The sequence below is a fragment of the Cutaneotrichosporon cavernicola genome (assembly GCF_030864355.1).
Source record: "Cutaneotrichosporon cavernicola HIS019 DNA, chromosome: 2".
Classification (NCBI taxonomy): domain Eukaryota; kingdom Fungi; phylum Basidiomycota; class Tremellomycetes; order Trichosporonales; family Trichosporonaceae; genus Cutaneotrichosporon; species Cutaneotrichosporon cavernicola.
Genome location: NC_083394.1, coordinates 1,382,182 through 1,395,784, shown reverse-complemented (window position 1 = coordinate 1,395,784; position 13,603 = coordinate 1,382,182). Strand labels below are relative to the sequence as shown.

Below are 13,603 nucleotides of genomic sequence, written 5' to 3'. Positions count from 1 at the left end.
GCTTGCAGCTTGCACACCTTCCATCACCGTCTTGTTCTCTCACCGGCACGTCCGGCCCGCCACTCCTTGGTCCCTTCCGCTCCTTCTCCGCCCTTTCCGCTCCTTCCTAGCCGACCACTCCACCTGGCCGCCACAGGCTCCCTTCTCCCTCTCACGCCCCCTCCTCTCTTCACCTCCACTCCTCCCGGCCACCCCTCTCCTCACCTCCACTCCTCCCGGCCACCCCTCTCCTCACCTCCACCCCTCCCGGCCACCCCTCTCCACGCCCGCACGCCCCGATGGCCGCCCTCGACCCAGACAAGGTGTCGCTGGGCGGCAGCGCGGCGTGTCTCAGCGTCTATGCCATCCTCACCGCACTGGTGGTGTACAACTCGAAGAAATGCGCGTACTGCGACCAGCGGCTCGTGGTGTGTAACTACCTCATCGCGCTGTGTTCCTGTGAGTCAACCTTGTTCCCGCCAATCCTTATCTCGGCCCCGGTTCGCGCGTGTCCTGCTGTGAAGCCATCGTCGCCAGCCACCAGTTTCGGTGCGCGACTACTGATTGAATATGTTGTGGCAGTATGGACAGAACAGTCGCTGGAGGTCTGCGTCGTGCCCCCATCCCCAACTTGGCCGCCGCTCACACAAGTCCGCTTGGCAATCTTCGCCCTCCGCCTCGTGGCCGCGACGATGGACGGCTGGGGCGCCGTCCCCTTCTGGATCAGCTACGAGCTCCTGCCGGCCGCGACATTCCGCCTCGCCCAAGCCGGTGCCCAACTAGTCTTCGACTGGCACTGGCATGGCCTTTCTCCCAGTGACATCCCGCGTTCCCAGCGCCTAGGCTGGGCAATCACCCGCCACCTGTTGCTGAGCATAGCCCTCGTACTGAGCATGTTCAACATCCTCACCCGCGGCTACATCCCGCTTGGCTACTTTGCCGCTGGTCTATGGTGGCTCTCCGCTGCCGCGATAGCAATTGCCTCCGTGTGGATCTGGCGTCGGCGCGCAGGCACAGCCGGCGTCGGCGCGCTGCTCTTCGCATTCGCTTTCGCCCTGGCCGTTTCGGGACAGACCACCTTCGTGTTTCTCCTCACCACGGGCCGATTCTATTACCCACAAGAAAGGGCGGCAGGCTTCCCACTTCTCGAGAAGGGTGTTGTCGTCCTCAACGTCGTGCCCGATATGCTTGTTCTTCTGCCTGCTGTCGCCCTCGACATGCGCGACCTCGACGACCTCCGCCGTTTCCGATTTGTGTGGCACAAGTCACCAACGGCACCACACCCACCTCACGAACCGTACGAGACCCACGAGCTGCGCCATCACCCTCCGCCTGAACGCCAATGGGCGTGATTGTGCACTGCTACTCTTGCACTTGTATGCCGACCACCTCAGCACGCGTTTCACGTGACGTTGATTAAACTCCGAGATGACACGTGCTGATCAACGTACGGAATTCCTAATGGACACACTTTGAGCTGCCAAACTCCTCGGCGACTGATTTCATTTCCGTGACGGGAGTTGGAACGCCGAGTCGGTGTTGCAGCTCGACCATTGACGGCAACAGTTAGCATTCCACAGCCCTTGCGCATATTACTGGGGCGACGCATCATCTTAGCCTGCAGAGTGAGCAACGAGGCCGAGGTTCGGCTCCTTATCTGTCTTCAGCGGAGGAATACTACACTACCAGTGCCTGCTGATGCCGACAACATGACTTGTTAGAATACAACGAATATGGAATGGTGTAGGTGTGAGCACCGCAACGCACATCTAATGATACAGTCGCATAGCATACGTGTATACAGACATGCCAGCGAAGACTATTGGAGGGCTGGCGAGGACGGCATTTTAACAGGTGCCGAGGACGGGATGAGACTTAGAATGCTTTCGTCAAGCCGATGCTGATGAGGTACGATAGGCGCTGGCAGTTAAGAGGAGGAAACAGTATGAGAAATAGACAGGTGAAGGCCGTACGAGTTGCGGTCCGGTTGTCGCAGAGGCCGTGGTAGCCGGATTTTGTGGGGGCCGATGGGAGGGGTTGCAACGGGGCGGCCGCGCCAAGGATTCCCGATGGGACCGGGTGACGAGCTGTCCGAGCTGCGCAGACGAGCGACGATTGAAGAATCGCATGCGTGTCGCGCGCTGCTTATGTTCCAGCGGCCGCGCAGACGTGCGTCGAGAGGATCGAAACAGCGGTCAAATCGGCGCGGACGGCGGCCAAGACCACGGCTGGGCCGGTGGTCCGAGAGTCTGCTGGGACTGCCCCGGCGCTTTGGGCACAAACGCCGCGTAGCTCTGTGCATCCGTGGGAACTTTGCCATTCACGTTCATCTGCTGGGCAGGGAACGAAGTGGAAGGGATGCCCATCTGTCCTTGCCGCGGCACTGGCGGCGGGGGCATATCGGTACTGCCGCTGCCGTGCGGTGAAAGTTCACTAAATGGTGGGACCAGACTGACGGTCCCACTGGCATCGCTCACCGACGCGCGGCGATGGTCGCCCGGCGACCCACTGGACCCCGTACCAGTGCTCCGGGACGTGTTCGACGCAGCTCGCTCAGTCGTCCGCGTCGCCTTGGCCGCAATCGCGCAGCGGCGCGCTATGTCCTGGACCCGCGCGGCAGCAGCGGGCGCGAGAGTCTGTACCCGCGTCGCCTTGCTAGCTTTGGTCTGGTAGGGTCCAGACACCGGGCTTGACTTGTGCGACTGTTCCGAAAATACTCCGTAGGCCTGCTGTTGGGTAACCGTGCCTTGTGCTTGGTGGGAGTTGGAAGGCCCCTGGGGGATTTGTCCGGGTTGGTGTTGCGTTGCCAGATTACCACTCGGCGACCAACTTGAGGTGGAGAGCGAGGCATTAAATGACGAAAGCGCCATCGAACCGGTGTACGGCGACGCGCTGATCTGCGGAGACTGATCTAATGGCGCAGCTGCGCTGTGTGGCGACGAGCTGTACGAGCTTGTCTGGGAGAGTTCGGTGCGGTGCGGCGAGGAGCCGGAGAGGGACGCGGTCGAGCTGAACGGCGTAACGATATTCGCCGACGCTGGGAGGCCATTGGGCTGGACTTGAGGGGTGGTTGCGACGTAGCCTGGCGGTTGCCCATTTTGAGGGAAGGACTGCGATTGAACCGACGAGTATGACGCCGTTGACGACGGGCCGGAGGAGAGTGGCGTCTGGTTCGGTGCAAACGAGGGCGCTGACGCGAGTGTGGAGAGCATCTGGGGCTGCGCGATCGTCGGTGTTCGCCCGCCGATATCCTGTGACAACGGATTCGGCCCGAACGTGGACGCGCTCCCGCTCGCATTAGGTTCGGAGACGCGGAAAGTAGATGCTGGAGCCAGCAAGGGCTGCTCAAACGCGGGTTGCTGCATAGACAGCCGCCGCTGTTGCGGTTGCTCTTGCCACTGCTGCACAGACAGCGGCTGTGGTTGCCGTTGCTGTTTCCACTGCTGCTGCTGCAGCTGTTGTTGTTGCTGGGCCGGCGGTGGCGTAGTCTGGGGTTGCTGCTGCTGTTGTTGCCAAGGCGGCTGCTGTTGCTGCCATGGTTGCTGCTGCAGCTGTTGTTGTTGCTGCTGCGGTGGCTGCTGCCATGCCTGTTGTTGCTGCGGCGAGTGTTGTTGCCACTGCTGTTGTTGCCGCTGTTGTTCCAGCAGTTGTTGCGACGACCAAAACTGCTGCGGCTGATCCTGCTGTCCCAACTGCTGCAGTTGTTGACGCTGCTGCTGCTGTTGTTGTTGATGCATCTGGAGAGACTGATCGGGAATCGACTGGTAGGCCTGCGTAGACGCTCGCGATTGATCCTGCGCAAGCTGCATAGGTTGGGAAGCCTGCTGAAAGTGTTGGACTGGTTGTGCGAGTGATTGCTGCCCGACATACTGTCCGGTATTTGCAGCAGCAGGCGTCGACCACAATTGCCGCTGACCTTGCCCGTCATGAGAGGGCCCTTCGCTGTGCCCATTTGCCAGTGGCCGCGACAGGTTGGGAGGAGAGATGAGCACGGAGTGCGATAACCCCGAGCCATGTTGTGACCATTGCTGGGGCGCCGCAATGGTCGGGAAAGGCTGCTGTTGCTGCTGCTGTTGCTGGGATTGTTGTGGTGGTTGAGGTTGAGGTTGAGGTTGAGGATCAGGAGGTTGATATTGTTGAGAGAAGGTGAGTTGTTGGTATGGTTGTAGTTGCTGGTGTCCGTGCGCCTGTATAAACGTCTTTGGAACTTGATGTTGCTGAAAAGGTTGGGGGGTTTGTGAAGGCTGTTGAGCGTTGATCATCCAAGACGTGCCATGCGTCATACCCGTCGGAGATTGAGAAGCAGGGTAGTACCCTTGCTGCGCATGTGGGTGTTGTTGTTGTTGTTGCTGTTGCTGCCCATACTGGGCCCCGGGATACGGCGTTTGCTCAAGATACGGCGTTTGCGCTTGTTGGGGTTGTAGGATGCCACCATTCTGGAGTGGCAAGGGGTTCAGGTTATAAGCCGACATGCCACGAGCAGGTGCGGCGGGGTTATGGGCTGGACATGGGCAGAGTCAAGTGATCGTGTTGATGTGGATGTTCTTGTTCTTGTTATGCGTGTAATGTCGACAAAGCTATCTTGAAAGAGTTGAGAGATGAGTATGGGGTTTGTAAGGCTGACATATGATCTCTGTGAGGTGGCAATTGATTGCTTGATCATGTGCTAAAGTGGCTAATAGCCAGCATTAACGCATAAACCATACCCATTCTACCATTTACTACAAAGTGGGCGTCTGGAACAACCGGAAGTACCGGCCAGCCCGCGGCCTTTCCTCTCTCTTAACCTTCCCTGAGGGAAGGTCTAGGGTCTAGGGTTTGGCCTAGCCATGGTCCAAAATCGGGACTAAAAAGTCTCCGGTGACGTGTTTGAAATGTCTGGCAACGTCACGGATTCGAACAGTGACCTAGCCACTCTTGGAGGTGGTTGTCCAAGCCAACAAGGAGGAGCTCACTCAAAGCAACAATTGCCAGTGGCCGCATCAGCGGGCGTCTAAATACGTACATGTATACACATACATCCATGGTCAATCCGTTGATTTGCGCATCCGTGATTCAGCGCTTGTTTCTGTTGACAGCCTTGCTTGTGTATGAATGGTCACCGCCACATGGCGGAAATTGGCGGAGTTATGCAATTTGGACGGTTTGGTTCCGTGCGAAACCTCGAAGTGGACTGAACTCTGTGTTGAGAGTCTCAACCAGCAAGCAACCGCCAAAAGACGCCACCATGGTGAGTCGTCACGACAGCACAGAGCAAGAGGGCAGCATGCGCGACGTGCGCTGCGACGAGCGTACCGAGCAGTTTCGCGCGATCCAACGGGCATCGATGGGGACGAGTGGGCGCACTCGGACGACAAGAGACGGCAGGATAGAACGGCATCGAACAACCGGTGGCGAGGGCGTGAAAACGCTGCGCCGAGGGGAGATGTTGGAGAACGGGGAGAGAGCGCGCGGGAATCCTGGGATGAAGAGGACTGAATGGATGGCGGCAGCATAGGATAAGGTGTACATGTGCACCTGCTCCCTCTGTTGTGTCCATGCTTCCACGACTCTGGCAGTCCCAGTTCGCCTTCGCGGTCGCTTGCGTGTCGCTCTCTTTCTGCGCTGCGATTTCTGTCGATCCGTCTGTTCCGACCGCACCCACCGCGCCGAAATCCCCCACCCTTCCAATGCCTTTCACCGACCATCCACGCCGACAGTTCTCCCCGTCATCCAGCCCCCCACGCGACCCTCAAGCACCGCACAGCCCTCTTGCTCCTGCTCTTCCACCATCTGATTCGTGTTCTGCAACTAACCCCAGCCCTCGCAGAAGACGTTCATCATCAAGCAGAAGCTTGCCAAGAAGGCTCGCCAGAACCGCCCCATTCCCCAGTGGTTCCGCCTTAAGACGGACAGTGAGTCTACTCTCCCAGCAAGCACTGACAATCAGCCAAGATCCAGTACAACGCCAAGCGCCGCCACTGGCGCCGCACCAAGCTCAACCTCTAAGCGGCTCCCGTTTTGTTCGGTTGGTAGATGGGACGGCGTGTACACTAGCGCATTGCGGCCCCTATGGATGGTGTCGTGACTGGTGGGGTGTGTGGGTGTGATATTGGGTGTGGGGCTTTATCTGTGTGGTGAAAAGTGGAGCGTGGATTGAGTGGGTGCATGTTGTCAGTGAGGTCGTGCCGGTCCTGTCAATGAGGTCGTGCGACTGTTAACAAACGTGAGAGGTTGAGACGCGCGTGGGTTTAGGACGAGCACGAGGATGAACTCAGTGTTGATCGTGCGGAGAGTGGTACGTGAGGCCAACACGCACGCTTGGATTGTGAGGTGCGTGAGGTGTCCTATGCAGGTGGGAGGCAATCAAGAGGTTTTGAGAGATCAAGGCGTGAGCATGCAAGCCGACAGGGTGAGCACGTGTGTGGATATGGTGGAGGTTGACCACCCACATTACATTTGCGCAACCCAAATCATCAATCAGTCCCTCAACCATCAACAAACCACCCTCCGCCATCTCGCAACGCCGCCTGCACCACTCGCTCGCAACTCTTACTAAATGTCACAACTCGGCGAACAGCGATGGATCGACGAAATGGCCGCCAAGCTCGGGGTCAGCGGGCCGACACTCAGCGTAATCATCCTGGCCCTCCTTCTCGTCCTCACCATGGCAATCGGCTCTCTGCGTCCCGCCGTTGTTGTCGAGGCCGAGAAGGAGGAGCGAGAGAGAATCGCAAAGGAGCGCGCAGCGAAGAAGGGTTAGACAGTACTTGATCTAGGCATTCACTACTCGACGTCGCAGAATGGGACCTCTTATAACTGATACACACTGAAATAGCTACAAGTAATACCTCTAAACAATCTCTGCTACGAGAACACGCTCCTCGGTCCTGTTGCACACTTCGACCAGTTCGATGCGGCTCGGCACACTACTGATCGACATGACGCAGCTCGTGCCGACAAACGTTGTTCCTTCCTCCTTGCCGACACGGTTGGCCGCGACGAACACGACATCCTTGCCAGCGGCGGGCTCAACCGCCCCACCCTCCGAGTAACGCGGGGTGGGGTCGTGCAGCGGAGCAAGGCGGGCTGCCCAGTAGTTGAGGTTAGACTCGGAAGGCGCATTAGGGTCGCGAGGGGGAACTGCGAGGCCATCATCCTCGTCCGAGTCCGAATCGTGGTCCTGCTCCGCGGGGTCAAGCCAGTTCATCCTGTCGTTAGCGGCAGCATGTGTAAGAGCTTACGGGACGACGAGAACGTCAACGCCATTGTCGACTGCAAACGTGGCTAGCTCGAAGGCGTTCCATGGGGCTATGAAGTCGCGCGGGTTCAGGTCTGCTGTCAGCTTGGACTGCTAACAATTCGATTGATTAAATTGAGCAGGTTCCCGCCGCTACGCACCCATGCAGATTCCCAAGCCGACACGGCCGAGGGGCTCGGGAAGGTCGAAGAAGGCGAATCCATCGCCCTCACGTGCCCACGTCTTGTCCGTCTCGAAGCGGAACGTCTTGCGATAGTTGCCAATCACGCCCTCGGGCCCAGCCAGAACAGCCGAGTTGTACCCTACGCCGAGGGCCTCGGCCTCAACCTCCTTGGTGATCTTGGCTCCGGGGATAACCTCAGGATACCCCGCCACAACGTAACAGTGGAGGCGGGCGGCGAGGGCGGTTGCGAGGCGTGCAGTCGGGCCAGTCTTGGGAGCCTCGAGGTATGGTGCAATGGCGGCAGGCGACGCGAACATGTAACCACTCAGCGCCATCTCGGGAAGGACGAGGAGGTCGACGGAACCAGGCGCCAAGCTGGTGTCAGTTGAGTCAGAGGAGGCCTTACCGCGCCGTCATGGCCTCGACTTTGGCGGCATTCTCTTCGACGCGACCTAGCTTGACGTCGAACTGGACACAGCTGACGCGGAGGGGCTTGGCGCGGTAGCACGGTGGCAGAGGTGCGGACGCGGAAGGTGGCGGAGCGCTCATGATGAGCTTGCGCCAGGTGTTGGAGAGACGACCAAGTAAAATGTTGTGTTTGGGATTGCTGTGAGCGACGCCACGCACGGGGTGACAGTGCGAGCCGCCAGCTGACCCGTGCTCGAGTCGAGTGATTGCTTCTCGACAGGGTGGATCTGGGGTCCCACAGAAGCACGAGGTGGCTCAAATACGGATGACTCGAGTGGCGGAATAGACTTTGAATTGGAGTTGTTCTAATGAACATCATTAGGCATTAGTGCCACATTTATAACGCCGATTTTTCCGACTGCAGTGCTCATCGTCACCGGGGGTGTTTGTCCGCTGTATAACCTTTAGCTAGAAGGGAAGCAGCTAAGGAAGGGGCGGAAAGACTAAGCCCACCTCCACCACGTCCATCTCTCTCCACCCTCTCCCCTTCCTTCCCTCCCCCTCCCCCAACCCCCCTTCTCCCTCCACTCGGACCATACATCCATCGTTTCTCGCCACAACCTCCAACAGCCTCATGGCGATACACTCATATCGCATACTAGAAGCTCATCTCTACCTCATACCATTCTCTTGGTCACTTCAACCGTCGCCAGGCGTCGCCGTAAACTGCTGATCAAGCAGAGTGGAGGGTCTCCAGCTCGCTCCCAACATCCCGTTCCCCTCCACCTCCACCACCCCTCCACCACAAGCATCCACCCTCACTCGTGCTGCTTTCGCCTGCACCCGATCGCTCCAAGATCCTCACCGCACCCGCTCATTCCACAATGCCAGCGCGTCGAGCACCCCAACTAGGGCCGGACGGAAGTCCGCTACCCGACACAAAGGAGAAAATGACCTTTGGTTGCGCCTTCCCAGGATGTGGACAGGTGAGTCGACTATCTCAAATGCCGACACGCGCTTCTTTGGCGTACAAGCGAGTTTAAGCTCCACGTACTGACACCTTCGCAGACTTACAGTCGTATGGAGTACTTGAAACGCCACCAGCGAAAACGTATGTGTACACTGTCACTGTGGCCTGTCGCGTGGCAAGTGTGGTAAGAGGCACACGGCCACACGACCAAACCGCCCTAGGACAGCACTGACCATTCACAGATCAAGATGAACGCCCATTTCAATGCAAGGATTGCTCAAAGGCATTCGCTCGCAGGTAAATTTACATACTTGGAGTTCTAGCTAACCTCAGTGATGTCCTCTTGCGCCACCGCCGCCGCTGTCACCCCACCCCGCCACCCCGGGACCGCTCATCGCAGTCGCCCATGCCCCCGGCGAGGGCGCACCCCACTGTCCCTATCTCGTCCTCGCGGACGTCGGACCGTGAAGCGTCCCCTCATCGTCCAGGCGGAAGCGGCAGCGGTAGTGCCGGCCGCAAGCATGCCCGCACGTCTGGCGGCTCAGTCAGCGAGCACCCCAACACGCGCCCCAGGCTAAGCGAGGAAGACGAGGATGAGGATAGATACGGTTCAAGGCTAACCCGCAATGGGATGGGCAACGGCGGCGTCTTTGGCGTGTCGAACAACTACTACAATGGCAACCCCGTCTCGACCGAGAACTACACGCCGGGTCTCCTGCCCATGTTCCAGAACGCCACAGGAGCATTCCACAACATGCACGACCCGAACCACCTCGAGGACGCATCTGTCCTTCTCTCGATGGCCTACCCCGGCGGCGTCCCCGGCGCCAACTCCAACGCGGACACTAGTCCAGTGGACGCCAGCGCCACCAACTGGGAGGCCACCGACGCGGCCACGCTCAACCTCCTGGCGGGCGACAGCGGCAACGGGGATGCTGCGGCCGCCATCGAATCGGCCGCCGCCGTCACGACCGAGAAAGGCGAGAAGACTGTCGAGACCGAGTCGAGTTTTAGCTCGGGCGCCGCCGATAACCCGGCTCGGCCGGCGGCGCCGGGAGCTTTGCTGCCCGAGTCGATGGGAAACGCACTCGCCAACGCCATGGACTGGCTGGCGGGCAGCACTGGTGTTGACAACCCGCATGATGATTCGCCCTTGTCTGACGCTTCACGTCTCCCCTCATTCCACATGACCTCTTTGTTCCCACCCAACTTTGGCTCACCCGGACTCAGCTCGCCCGGCCCGTTGTCCAACGAGACGACTGCCATGGCTATTGCGGCTGCGGCTGCCGCAGCAGCTATTTCAGAGGAGCAACCCCCCTCCACCTCCACCTCCACCCTGTCAACGACAAACATCAGCACCATCAACAGCAACGGCAACGGCAGCATCCCCGAGGACGACGCGGCCGCCATGGTTCAGGCCATCCTCGAGCAGCTGTACAAGAACGAGGTTCCCGAGACTCGGTCGAACCCTCACCCCGAGCGTCCCTTGCTGCGCATTGCCAGCAAGGAGGTCCTGGTCCGTGCAGGCGACGAGTGCCCCAAAAGCTCGCGCTTCTACCTGCCAGCCGACCGATTCACTGGGTGCTACCAGATCCCACACTGGGCTCTGCCGCCGCTCCGCACGCTGTCCGTCATGGCGGCGCGCACATATTACTCTGTCCTTAACCACTTCCCGTTCGTCCACGACCCAACGTTCCAGTTGATCGACACGGCGTCGTGCCTTGCGTTTGCCATCTGCACTGTCGGAGGCATTCGGCTGAGCAGGACCAATAAGTCAACCAGCAACCTCCTCATGGGTGACACCCCGGCTGCGAGCGCTCCGTCACCAATGTCCGCAGGCGGAGTCTGGGAGGGTGTTGGAACCGACTTCAAGGTCGCGGCCGACACTGAGGACCCCGAGGACCAGCGCCGTGTACTCGAGTGGGAGGCCGGACAGATTGTCCGCCACGAGAAGACGAACATGCTCGTTAAGTCGTTCTCTCTCGCGCAGGGCGTCCTCATGACCGAGTACAACGTAGCACTCCTTCAGGCGCTAATTCTCTACCATGCCCCCTACTTCCTCTCCAACAACGACCAGGAGCGGCGCCACGCCAACATGTTCTTGGGCACCATCGTTAATGTAAGCTTGATAGTTGAAAAGCCAGCTGACATCAGGTTACACGCCAGATTGGCTTCTTCCAGGCGGGGATGGAACACACCGACCCCAACTCACATCTTCCTCCTGCGGACTCTGCACCGGCAGACCTCGACCGCGTGTGGCGCCGCTGGATCCAGCTCGAGTCGCGCCGCCGCACCGCGTATCTCGTGTATCACCTTGACACGGTGTCGGCGCTCGAGTCGTCGATCTCGCCCATCATCACGCCCTCTGAACTTGCAAACATTCCCCTGCCTGCGCCGAACACGCTCTGGCAGGCCGAAACTGCCCAAGCCTGGGCCAAGGCGGTGCAGACGTACCGTCCCATGACGCTCGACGAGGCTATCCGCCGCACGTTTGGGCTGGCTTCGTCGGGCAGATTCGACGAGGTTCCCACGATCAAGGAGTTCCAGCGCGATGTCCTCGCTGAGGGCGAGTACGGACCATTTGCACGTACTGCCGTTGTCGTGACGCTCGTCCGCGGCGTGATGGACCTCGGCGAAGGTCGGCGTGACCGAGGCGACTGGAGGGACCTGACCGACCTCTGGCTGTCGACTGCACACCTCCGGCCGGCCGACGTCTGTTACTCTTCCGACGGCAAGGACCTCGGCGCGTGCACGCAGGAAGGGCTCCGCGCTCGTTTCGCGCTTGCGCTCCAAAGAGTGAGCTTGCAGGGCCTGATTCCAGCTGACATCAGTGGCGCGAGGGCTGGCTGCACGACCCGCTGTGTAACAGCATGTCGGCGAGCACGAGCCCCTCGTCTGAAGTGCTCACGCCTAACCTCACGCTCGAAGTACTGACTGGCGACCGCTCGCCGCGCCCACAGGGCAAGCTGTCGTACTGTGAGGAGGCGATGCCGTTCTTCTACCTTGCGCAGGGCCTACTGAGCAAGCTGGGGACTGCGTCCGCGTCAGACAGCAAGAAGGGCGGCAAGAAGCGCCGCAACGCGTTTGCGGAGATCTCGTACTCTGAGCTCCTCGATGCCTCGCGCACGCTGGCGCGTGCAGGTGGAACCTATTCCTCGGGCCCAACAGCCTATTCGTCGGGCCCAATTGCCTATTCCTCGGGCCCAACCAACCCGTAATGTTTCTGGTATTGTATGATTAGCACGGCTAGTGATTTGGGCTCGTAGTTGGTACGTATTTGCTACCCATGTAGAGAGTGTTACTGAAGGGTGGATGTGGCGAGTTGTGGGTACGGATGCGTGGGAGGAGGCCAATGATGAGCATTGGTCTCTATCATCACGTCAGATGCTGAACCCATCTATACATCAAGTTACAGAAACAGAGATTGTTCCTACAGGCGCATTACTGCTCGTACTGGGGAGGGAAGAAGGTGCGGCGGCCGAACCAGGTGCCCTTGATAAAGTCGGAGAAGTAGATGCGGGGGAAGACGTCCTTTGTGAGGTGGTAGAAGAATCTGTTGGGGATGCTCTGATTTGTGAATGCGGAAAAGGTCTCGGCGAGCTCGGTATTGTACTTGAATTCTGCGAGGAGGAGCGACCCGCGGCCAGTGAAGAGGGGGCACGACGTGTATCCGTCGTAGAGTGCACTGCCGACCTGGCCGCGCTCCATGAGGGAGACGAGGTTGTGGGCGAGGACGGGTGCCTGGCCAGAGATGGCGGCCGCCGTCTTGGAGGTGGGGAGGGACGATGCGTCGCCCAGTCCGAAAACGTTTGCAAACTTGCGGTGCTGGAGCGAACCCTCATCGACGTCGGTCCACCCGACAGAGTCTGCCAGCGGGCTCTTTTTGATAACGTCGGGCGGACCCATCGGCGGCACGACGTGCAGCATGCCAAAAGGCAGCTCGAGTTTCTGGCCCTTGTTTTCTCCATCGAGGATGTCAAACACGGCGGTCTCGCCCCGGATCTCGGTGAGGTTTGTATTGAAATGACCGGCGATGCCCTTGTCCTGTCGGATAATGTTGAGTTTGCCAGCATACATTGGCTGGGAAAACATTGTCGGCATACCAGTAACAAAAGTTGAATGGACATTACGTCCCTTATCCTTCCAGTACCAGTCGGCCATATACGCAATCTTCTGTGGAGCTCCTGCACACTTGACCGGTCCGAATGGCTGGGTAAACACGGCCTCTGGGCCTTGGAACTTTTCGACAAGGTTCCAAGTCTTGTCCACCGTCTCGTACGAATACACGGATGCGACGTTTGAGGCGGGATCGGCCAAGGCTTCCGGCAACCCCTTGACGGCGGCCCAATTGATCTGGATGCCCGGCGCAACAATCAGGTAATCGTACGCGACCTTGGTTCCGTCCGTCAAGACGACCTGGTTTGTTCCGGGCTCAAATGATGCAGCGTTGCTTTTGATATGGGCAAACTGTTTCGGAATAAGCGAATCCAGAGGACGGCGGTACGACCGCTTGTCGGCCAGGCCAGAACCAACCAACGTCCAGCCAGGCTGGTAGTCGTGGTTGGGGTTGGCATCGACAATGGCAATGTCGCCGTCGGCGGGCGCGCCAGATCGGGCCTTGAGGAGGTTGTATACTTGGTTGGCGGCGGTGAGGCCGCCGGTGCCGCCGCCAATCACGAGCACCTTGTGTTTGCCGGTCGACGTGGCCGAGGTGCTGAGTGCACGGAGGAGACTCATGGTAGATGGGGTGGTGTTGATGGAGAAGTGATGGAGATGTGGTGGAGATGTGGAGATGAGATGCGACTCAAAGTGGAATGGCGTGATTGATACAGTACCTTGGAAC

The 13,603-nt window shown here is 59.2% G+C and overlaps 6 protein-coding genes across 6 annotated transcripts; 3 read left to right on the top strand and 3 right to left on the bottom strand.

The window, feature by feature from the left end:
- Window positions 1-278: 278 nt before the first annotated feature.
- CcaverHIS019_0205490 (uncharacterized protein) lies at window positions 279-1,331 on the top strand (the record flags this gene model as incomplete). The annotated part of the gene is made up of 2 exons (XM_060597573.1): window positions 279-438; window positions 631-1,331. 2 exons carry the CDS (start codon window positions 279-281, stop codon window positions 1,329-1,331), a joined length of 861 nt encoding a protein of 286 aa, XP_060454453.1.
- An 843-nt stretch (window positions 1,332-2,174) lies between these two features.
- CcaverHIS019_0205480 (uncharacterized protein) lies at window positions 2,175-3,191 on the bottom strand (the record flags this gene model as incomplete). The annotated part of the gene is made up of 1 exon (XM_060597572.1): window positions 2,175-3,191. One exon carries the CDS (start codon window positions 3,189-3,191, stop codon window positions 2,175-2,177), a length of 1,017 nt encoding a protein of 338 aa, XP_060454452.1.
- Window positions 3,192-6,517: 3,326 nt separating this feature from the next.
- On the top strand, window positions 6,518-6,721 carry CcaverHIS019_0205470 (uncharacterized protein; the record flags this gene model as incomplete). The annotated part of the gene is made up of 1 exon (XM_060597571.1): window positions 6,518-6,721. One exon carries the CDS (start codon window positions 6,518-6,520, stop codon window positions 6,719-6,721), a length of 204 nt encoding a protein of 67 aa, XP_060454451.1.
- Window positions 6,722-6,811: 90 nt separating this feature from the next.
- On the bottom strand, window positions 6,812-7,931 carry CcaverHIS019_0205460 (uncharacterized protein; the record flags this gene model as incomplete). Its single annotated transcript, XM_060597570.1, has 4 exons — window positions 6,812-7,169; window positions 7,203-7,293; window positions 7,360-7,757; window positions 7,789-7,931. 4 exons carry the CDS (start codon window positions 7,929-7,931, stop codon window positions 6,812-6,814), a joined length of 990 nt encoding a protein of 329 aa, XP_060454450.1.
- An 835-nt stretch (window positions 7,932-8,766) lies between these two features.
- On the top strand, window positions 8,767-11,978 carry CcaverHIS019_0205450 (uncharacterized protein; the record flags this gene model as incomplete). Its single annotated transcript, XM_060597569.1, has 5 exons — window positions 8,767-8,776; window positions 8,859-8,901; window positions 9,094-10,879; window positions 10,915-11,556; window positions 11,592-11,978. The coding sequence occupies 5 exons, from the start codon at window positions 8,767-8,769 to the stop codon at window positions 11,976-11,978; spliced, it is 2,868 nt and encodes a 955-aa protein (XP_060454449.1).
- A 223-nt stretch (window positions 11,979-12,201) lies between these two features.
- CcaverHIS019_0205440 (uncharacterized protein) lies at window positions 12,202-13,497 on the bottom strand (the record flags this gene model as incomplete). Its single annotated transcript, XM_060597568.1, has 1 exon — window positions 12,202-13,497. The coding sequence occupies one exon, from the start codon at window positions 13,495-13,497 to the stop codon at window positions 12,202-12,204; it is 1,296 nt and encodes a 431-aa protein (XP_060454448.1).
- Between the last annotated feature and the right edge of the window lie 106 nt (window positions 13,498-13,603).